General features: G+C 32.1%; 1 protein-coding gene across 1 annotated transcript in view; it reads right to left on the bottom strand.

The window, feature by feature from the left end:
* Window positions 1-2,693, bottom strand: part of LOC126739179 (E3 ubiquitin-protein ligase TRIM9-like) — a 389,371-nt gene extending 386,678 nt beyond the window's left edge. Inside the window, exon 1 of the mRNA XM_050444746.1 lies at window positions 1,742-2,693. Coding sequence (XP_050300703.1) covers window positions 1,742-2,536 — 795 coding nt within the window. The 5' untranslated portion in view covers window positions 2,537-2,693. The remainder of the gene's footprint in view (window positions 1-1,741) is intronic.
* Between the last annotated feature and the right edge of the window lie 7,627 nt (window positions 2,694-10,320).

The raw sequence follows: 10,320 nt of genomic DNA on the forward strand, positions 1-10,320 counted from the left end.
TACTAAATCAATCATTATGGATAGCATACAATCACTGATAACAAAATAAACTAAATATGTGGGTCAAAATCGTAACTCTCAGTCACTTGCGGCAAATACAAGTTAGATTAAATAGTCCCGAAATGGAATGCAATGAATATTTTTATTTGCAACAGATTTAATATTATTTTTAAAATTAGAAAATTTGTTATGGTAAGGAAGTACTTTTTCGAAATCTTAAAGATTTATAAATGATTCAAACGAACTATGAATTTGAAGTCTAGTTAACTATTTTGTCTTTTATACTATTCCATATAATATATTTTTTGTAGTCATACATTTTAGTTTAAAATCAAGATCTCATTTTCCAGAAGCATGTCAAATTTGTTTATTAGAAGGATAACTTTTAGTCCTTTAGATCACCGGATTTTACAGAAGAAGAACGTTCTGATTAAAAGCTTCTCTACTAGAATTTAAAAGAAGCCTTTATTACAAAGAAGATAATTATCATTTATGGTCAAAAGAAAAAAGTAGAAGATCTTAGAAGGCAGGCTTTACCTTCACAATTAATACAGGAGGACCATAATTTAAACAAAATAAAAGAAGAAAATATTGGCTTCCAACAACAAAATTTTCGTAACTTTAAGAAGCAAAATATGCATAAAGCAACTTACATCTTTTAGTTTCAACTTTGCGCTTAATACTTTATAATTGAATTTTAGTGTATTACATAGCTTATATCGAGCTACATATATTATTGTTCTTTTAAAAACACTCCATGTTTTAAATAAATTGATTTTTTTAATTTAGGATTATAATATAATATACCATAATGCTTGTCTAAAGAAGTAATTGTTTTTATTAAAGAGACAATATTGCGAAAAGATACCTTTGTATTTATTGGTCCAGTTAAATCAGTAAAATTAAGAATAAATATAACTTTATTTGGTAAATCATTCATAACATGTTATAAATAAGTTTCCAAGAGTAAATAGGGAATAATTCCATGATTATTTGGCTCATTATCTTGAAGAAATTAATCTATAAAGAATCATGTAATTACTGGTAATATAAATGTGGATTTATTGTCCCTAAGGCCTGAGAATAAGGCGTACAAGAATATAATGAGCTTCTATCATTTTACTTCTTATATTAATAAAGTAACAAGACCACAATCTGAACCATATCTTAATCATTTCTTGGTTAAAATCTGTAGTAGGAATAAAAGAATTGCCATTGTCATATATTTTGAACTAGGATCTTACACATCATTACCCGAATGTACTTATCCTACCTATGAATAATAAGAGTAATATTAGAAATAATAAAATGCAAACGAACAATAATTTGAGAAATAAATTAAAAATAAAAAAATGAAATAACGTTTGTTTCTAAGATATGTGGTGTTTATTATCTTTTATTTATACACCAAGTTTGAAGGTGTGACAAATTTTTTAAAAATTACTGTGATTTTTTTGATTATTTGTTGCAAACATTTATTTTTTATGCTGCCGAAAAATTAAATCTACACCCCTTTTCTTTATATGTAATTAGTTTTTCTCTTAACTTTACTTTAGAAGTTTAAAATCAGATTTAATCCTTGAATATGGAAAAAATGTATTACGTGCAGAACTTATTTGGCAACTGTAAAAATTTGATTTTCATTTCTGATTCTGTTGTTAACTTCCATGACGTATTCAAAAGTAATTTTAATTTACTCTAAATGAAATCACTCGATTTCAATTAGACTTGATCTTCTTACCTTTTGCGCTTTACACATAACAACCAAACTCTGCACATCGTGACTTGTATGTCTGGTATCCATGAGACACAAAGCACATACACTAATTTTGCATACCAAGCAGTACATGTTTAACATTTCCTCAGCATGTTCGGGACATTTGCCATCCTTGGACTTATTGGTACTAGTCCCGCCGCGTTTCGGTTCACTTAACACATGTTTGGCCAAAGGACCTCTCGCCGGATGACAGGATTCTCTACAAGAATCGCAATAAAGTACTTCACATTGTTCACACATGACAGTCGCATCCTTGGCAGGTTCCTGCTCGCACATCTGACATTTTAAAGTGAGGTTTTTCAATTCGCCATATCGGTCTACGATACTTTGCATGACTCGATACTTCGGCAAGTTGTGGGCTCCGTTATCGTCGAAATAAACGACTTTATTGCAAATAGGACACGCGAGACTCAGAGCGCTGGGGTACAACACTCCCCCATTGGGAGTACCCACGTAGGAGTTGGGTCTGGAAGTGCACACTACTCCACTATCGGTTTCGCTTAGAATGGATAATTTGTCAGACTCCTGGTAATCCCCGGAGGATCCGGAGGCGACACTTTCCGCGTTCTCATTTACGACATTATTGACCGTTGACGTGATTGCTTGATGGCTGTTGTTACCACTGTTATTACTGCTGCTGTTGGTGGCGGGCTGTTGCAGGTTGAGGGCGCAATGCAGGCAGATCCCGTGGTAGCAGGGTAACAGCACCGGATTGTTAAAGAACTGCTTACAGGCGAAACAGCGAAGCTCCTCTTCCATCTTCTCAACCTAAAGCGGCCAGGAGCAGACCGATATTCGCTGGAAAATGAAAAGCGCGCGCGATTGTTTGAAAACGACGATACGAACGAGGAGAAAAGGCGAAAATACGCGCGTCGTGTGTGCTACAAGCGCCAGACTAAAACGGAAACTGGCGACAATGGGCGAAGGCGCCCGCTAGAAGCCACTCGAGGGACGACGAATAACAAAACGGTAAAACGGGGGTTGACGAGGACGACGATGCACCGGGTCTCCCCTATTTTATATCTTTACGTGTTTTCCCTATAACGCTCTGTATATGCTGAAGTAAGGTTAGTCAGCGCGATAAATAACCGGAGTATCTTACCTGGGTTAACACATGGGCGTAGTATAGAATAACTTTTTATTGTGTTCTTTTGGTTAAATTATGCCTTATTGTATCTATGTCTAAAAATGAAGGTGGAAAAATTGCTATTAGTAACCTAGTCAACGCAAAAAAAATTCAATTTCATAGGTTTATTAAAAAATATGAAAATTTTTAAAAAACAGTTTATTTTAAAATTTATTACAGTTTCTTATTAAACAATTACAATTTAAAATATTAAGTACTGGCAATGAACGTGAATTATTTATCGTGACCTCAGTTTATAAGTTTGCTTTAATTTTTATTTTTATTGGATATAGGTCAAAAAAACCACTTCAGACTGTCAATTGTATACATTTTCGGCATTTCGATCTCTATGAAATTATCCACAAAACTCTAAGGGACACATAAAAATCAAATAAAATCATTGAACCGATTTTATATGATTAAAATCACATTAAATAAAATTAATTATTTTGAAAATTTTATATAAAACAACCAAAATTCAAAAAGAACCAACACTCCAATCAATCTACAATGTCTAAATCTTCCAAATTTTAAAACCAAAAGGTTACAATAGGTAATATTAGGAAAATTCTATCAAAATGAAAAACTTGTATATACACTTACATATATTGTAGGTCGTCCTAGTCAATAATAATAACTAATATAATCAACATGTTGGGAGATGAATTTGGACAATCGTTTCAAGCAGCCAATCTACTTTTCAATTCTTTATAAAAGAAAAAAACGTAGATAAAGTTAGTATAAATATTTTTTGTTGTAAATATGTTGTAAATATTTCTTTTTTGGATAAATATACCTGGGGACTCACATACTGTTAGATCTTAGGCTATGTACGAGGTGTTCTTAGATTAGACACAGAAAGAATCTTCTTAAAATATTTTTTTTTCTAAATAATGATTATCTACATAAATTGATTGATAAAATATTGTTTTAAACTAATTAAATAACTCAAAAACAGATCAAAACCGCTGAAAAAAAATGTCAGTAATCTCTCTGAGAAGATTGCAAGAGAACTTAATGGCGATAATACTAACATTGCTTACAAGAATGAAAACACTACCAAATGGTTTTTTTCAAAATTAAAAACAAAAACACCAAAGGACTTAAAAAGTAATGCAATCTATAAAATTCCATGTTGTGAATGCGATGGTGTTTATATGGGTAAAACTTCTAGATAATTAAAAACTAGAATTTCTGAACATAAAAGAAGTATAAAACCTCATATACTTATTAACAGTAATTCAAGAACCGCTCTTGCTGAGCACTTTAAAAAGTATAAACATTCATTTGATTTTGAAAAAACGGAAATTCTATCTAGACTGAAATTAACAAACACCCAAGTAGCATTAATAAAAAACAGGACGTTGACAATCCAAGTAATGTTTATTTTAACCTAACTAGCAACATAAAAGTCTATATCTAAGGACACCTCGTACATAGCCTAAGATCTAACACTAGGTGAATCCCCAGGTATATTTATCCAAAAAAGAAATATTTACAACAACCAACCTTATCTATGTTTTGTTTTTTTCTTTTATAAATAATTGATAGGTGGATTGGCTGTTTAAAACGATTGTTCAAATTCATCTCCCAACATACATAACAGAGAAGAAAATAAAAAGCTCTGGAGCATGGAAGGATCTATGAATTTCTTATATTGATTATGATATTACAGTAATTATTATTGACGAGGACGATCTACATTATATGTAAGTGCATATACAAGTTTTTGATTGTCATTCCTAATATTATGTATTGTTACCTTTTGGTTTTAAAATTTGGAAGATTTAGAGATTGTAGATTGATTGGAGTGTGGGTTAAGTTTTATAATAAACTTTTAAAATAATTAATATTATTTAATGTGATTTTAATTATATAAAATTGGTTCAATGATTTTGAACTTAATGATTTTATTTGCTTTTTATATATTTTTACCTGAGGATGATCTCATACAGATCGAAACGTCGACAAAATATACAATTGATCGTCTGAAGTATTTTTTTTGACCTATATCCGACAAAAATGAAATTGAAAAATTTGCCGGTCAAAACGGTGTATCATAAAAAACTCGTTATATTTTGCTTCTATGTACCACCATCTACTATCTACCTACGACCATCTATTCAATTCTTATTTTTTATAATTGAAAGATTTTCAAAAATACAGCCTCAATTTGTCTCTACTTTTATTTGTTATGACATGACGTTTTGTCTCGGATTCGAGACTTCTTCACATGGCAAAAAAAATACAAATAAAAAAATTAAAACTTTTTGAAAATTACCATAAAATACGAACCTAGGATACAAACAAACAAATAATCAAAGCAACATAATGACAGAACTTAAAACATTTAACAACAAACACAAAGTTGACCAGAAGTATAAAACGTACAGCATAGGTCTTAAAACTACTTAAAACTTGCGTTTGACGATGAAATAGCTATCTAGTTGACTTGTTGAAAACGGAATATTTTTTGTGTTTAGGATTGTTAAAATTCTAATTTTAGTGAAATTTGCAATAATATAACTTTTTTTTTGAATAGTCTTTTTGGTCATTTAATTTTGATTGATCAGAAAATTTGCAACATATTCTGTTGATCAGCCTGTTTCCTAAAATTTTTGTACTTTATAGTCGTGTTTATAAAACACGACTCGAGAAATAATCTTTTACAAAGGTTACTCTCTCTATGAAAGATCGTAACAATGTTAAAGTTAACTTATGGCCTATGGTGTATTTACAAAGGTCAAAATGATTATCGTTAATTTTTTAAATGATATTTGTGTTGGTTAAGCCTTTTGCGAAGTAACTGATATGTTTGACCAATATAAGAGGTAGGTATCTGACAAGAAATCAACCTTATAAACCACATTAATATTATTCATAAGTCAAGAGCAATGCTGAATGGGATCTTTAATTTTAGAAAAAATTACGTTGGTTTGCTTAGAAGAACATCAATCTGCTGTAATATTAAGTATATTTTATCTAATATTAAATGGTTTGAGAATATTACTCATTTCATTTTCTAGGAATGAAGAAAAAGACAATTTTAAGTAGATCACTTCTCCATTCCTAGCTATATTGTTGTTGGTCATATTATTAGTTTGATAAGTCGAATGACAAAATGATCGTAAAATCCAAGAGTTTTTCAGAAAAGCTGTTTTTAGCAAGGGTAGATTTAATTAATGAATCTTTAAGTTTATTAAAATTATTTTTAACAAACCTATCATCATAAAAAGACTGCTCTTTCTACAAGATTATTGACAGTAGCAATTTTATATCTATTACTATTGTGATGAAGACATAAAATTTAGATACCTATCCGACCAAGTGGATTCAGCCGTCTCAGATTTGAACAAGTCTCAAATCCGAGGCGAAATGCCATGCCATAACAAATAAAAGTAATGAGACATTGAGAATGTATTTTTTGAAACCTTTTATTTATAAAAAACTGGGGGTATAGTTTTTGCCTGGAACCTTCACTGCAATATTTAAATTTGAACTTGAATCAACTCGTTGATGTAATTTATTATAGCAGATTTTAATGTACCAAATTTAACTTTAGGCATTTGTGATAAAAGGATAGTGAAATTAAAGTAAACAATTCAAAATAATCATCCATTACTCTCAAAGAGACTTAGGTATATGACCAAAGGAGGGAAAAACGTAAACTCAAAGTCCAAGTCTCATAAATCAGCGTCTATTAAAGGTTACGCGTTTCGCCGCATTAGGGCATCATCAGACCTATCGAAATACAAAAACCACATACTGACTTACGCTAACATAATAAAAAAATATAAAATAAAATAAGTTTACACCATCGTGTATCGTTATTGACTCAATAGAGTCAATTTTAATCAACATGCCTGAATAGAGTCAACATGAGTTTACTTTTTTCCCTCCTTCGGTTATAAAGTAAACAATACCTCAGTTGAACACCTATTTCTGCAAATATCCTATGGTGGTTGAAAAAAGATTGTTCTAGCTGCAGGTTATATTCCACCGGCGTCTCTTATATCAGTCTATGAGGGTTTTGCTCAGGCTATGTTCGAGGTAGCCTGTACTTATTCGGAATGTGAAATGTTTGTTTGTGGTGACTTTAATTTACCGGATACTACTTGGTTCAGTGCTGAGGGCAAGTTATGTGTATATAGATATTTTGCAATCAACAACCGCATCTAATTGTCTGTGTTTAGTCTGCAATTATGCTAACATGTCACAAATAAATAATATTCCTAACTCATACGGGAACTTCTTAGATCTTGTTTTTACAAACATTGTGGGGGTAGGAGTCTCAATTGCATCCGAAGCACTTACGAATGTTACACAGCGTCACCTAACTTAAGAAAACTTCCTCGTAATAACACCAGTAATCTCGAATATTGTTATTTAAATTTTCAAAACTATGATTACTATTCTATGAATAACTTTTTTGCCTCTGTTCCTTGAGAACTGGCGTTTGATACAATTGACGTTAATAAGTGTGTCAACTATTTTTACAGTATTCTCTATATGCTCTCAAAAGGTTTGTTTCAGTTAAGTTAGTTTTCAGTTAATATATCATCTAAATTTTCTCCCTGGCTCAGCCGTGAATAAAAAGAATTAATCATTGAGAAAAAAAAACATAAAATACATAAATCAACAGCACATAAAATATATAAATCAACCAAACTTGAAGTGGCTTACATAGTATTTTCCAATTATTTTCCAAGGTTATATAAAGGATAATTGCTTTAACTCCTACATTGCTAAAATTAATCATGATGGAGCCCAAAATTCAAATAACTTTTGGAAACATGTAAACAATTTACGAAGATCAAACTCCTATCCTAATAGTATGCGGCTGAATGGCAGATTTGTTGCAGGAGGCGGTCGGGATGTAGATAATTTGTTTGTTTATCATTTTTTCGCACAAAAAACAAGAAGTTACAATCCCCAATTATAATTTTGGTTACAATCTTAATTTTGATTCTATTGACATATATCTTACTGATGTTTCCAAAGCGATTGACGGTCTCAAAACTAAATATTCTTATGGGCCTGATAGCATACCATCAGTCTTACTAAAAAATTGTGTGTGTTCCCTAACCAAACCTCTACATTATCTGTTTTGCCTTTCGTTTGATTCCGAATGTTTTACATTGCTGGAAAATAAGTTGCTTGACTGCGATATATACAGGGGTGTAAACATTCAATCTAAAATACCTAAAGTTATAGACAGCATTTTTGCCAGAGAGCTTTCATGGCATAGTTGGAACATAACTATACATCACCAACATGATTTTTCTGAGGGTAAATCTACCGTAACTAATTTGCTTACATATCAGCAATACTTGAGAACCATAGACAGGTGGACAGTATTTATACTAACTTCTCGAAGGCGTTTGAGAGAGTAACTCATGGACATCTCATTTAGAAGTTGCGTGCGATGGGTCTGGGCGATAATCTTTTGAAGTGGATTGATGGATTTTTGTCGAATCATATTTAATTGGTGCGTGTAAATAACATCATTTGTGAAGAAATTCAATTTTTTTCTGGTGTACCTCAAACCTCAGAGTTCCCACATAGGGCGTTTTGTTGTGTCACTCGGAATTTTTACTATTTGCAGACGACCTACATTTATACAAGGTGATAAAATCCGCAATTGCTGCGCAACTTTTACAAGCTGATGTGGATAGTGTTTTTTATGGCGCAAATTTGGCGCTTAAGCCGAATTTACACGTAACAAGTAGCTAAAGCAAGTTACTAAATCAAGTTACTAAATTTAGTTACTTGTATGGTGTAAACAACTTCGAGTTCATAAGTACAGACTGCGACGTTGATTTTTCTTTTATTTGTGGCGTGTTTTAAAAATCTCTCGTTAGAGTGAAGAAACAACAATAAAATTTGTAGAATAGTATCGAGAAAGGCGATGCTTATAGGATACAAGGGCTACCATTTACAAAAATAAACAAGCTCGGGACTCGGCGTATAAGGAAATTGAGGAGATCATGGGGATAGAAGGATTCAGAGTGCCTGAAATCAAGAACAAAATATGGGCGTTGAGGTCAACTTATTCTCAAGAAAAAAAGAAAATAAGGAACTATTTGAAGTCAGGAGCAGGATCGGATGATATTTATGTCCCCAGTGTAAAATGGTTTAAGGAAATGAACACATTTTTACGTAACGTAGAGGATAATAAGAGGCCTACGCAGGATAATTTCAATGTAAGTGTATTGTAGTAATGTTCATACTATAAGTAATTAATCCGATATACGTGTTTTTCCGTTCCGTAACCCTTAAGTATCCATTTGTTTATTTATAAAACCCTATAGAAAAATAATAGAAAATCATTTCTTAAAACTCTCTTATCATAAGGAAAACACGTAAACCGAACAATAATTTCCATATTATATTATTTATATTAAAGTACAGTCAAAATATCATCCGTTGCTGCCATGGCACTGCACCTTCGTTCATAAAGTACTGACAGAGTCGATCTCGTAATTCTCTTGCACATCTTGAAAAATGATTACCCCCTAAGGTTCTTATTAACGGCAAGGGAGTATTAGTTTCATTTCTTCACGAACCTAGTTTAATCTGACCGCTTTCTATATCTTCTTCATCTAACGATCAACTTAGTGTGTAAGTGTTATGATAAGAGATTCGCAAATAATTGTGTATTGCGCAACAGGCCTTAATAATCTTGTCCACAGTTTCTGGTAAGCATGCCATAGGCTTTTTAAAAATGCGAAATCTGCTAAGCAGAATTCCGAAAGCATTTTCTACTATTCGTCTTGCCCGCGAAAGGCGGTAATTGAATATCTTCTGTTTTTCCGAAAGTACTACTTTTGTATACGGTTTCATTAAATACGTTTCAGTGCAAATGCATCGTCACCTACGATGAAACCACCATGTGGCAATAAACCATTCTCTAGGGCTTCAAATAGAGACGATTATTGGAAAACTCCACCATCGGATTGTCTTCCAGGACATCCAACATTTATATAGGAAAAACAATAGTTGTCATCTACCAGAGCTAACAAAATAATGCTGTTAGTACCCTTATAATTAAAGAATTCACTGCCAGAATTTGCCGGTGCATGAATCGTCACATGTTTCCCATTAATCGCACCGTAACATTTGGGGAAATTCCACTTCAAACGAAATCCCTTCTCAATAACGTTCCATTCTTCTTGGGATTCGGCACCTAAAATAATATGAAATTTACTGCTGGTTGTATTATCAGTATTACCTACAAGTATTTGAGTTTGGCTAATACGGTACAAATATTTTTTTCTATTTTAGATACAACGCGAAGAAGAAGTTAATGAACAAAAACGAGAAATGAAGAAGAAATAATGATTGCAGATGAAGAGATTGCAGGATGTAAGAGATTGCAGGTGTTGACACACGAAATAACCTCTGCAAAGTTTTATAA

Source organism: Anthonomus grandis, chromosome 8, assembly GCF_022605725.1.
Source record: "Anthonomus grandis grandis chromosome 8, icAntGran1.3, whole genome shotgun sequence".
In the NCBI taxonomy this organism is placed as follows: Eukaryota; Metazoa; Arthropoda; class Insecta; order Coleoptera; family Curculionidae; genus Anthonomus; species Anthonomus grandis.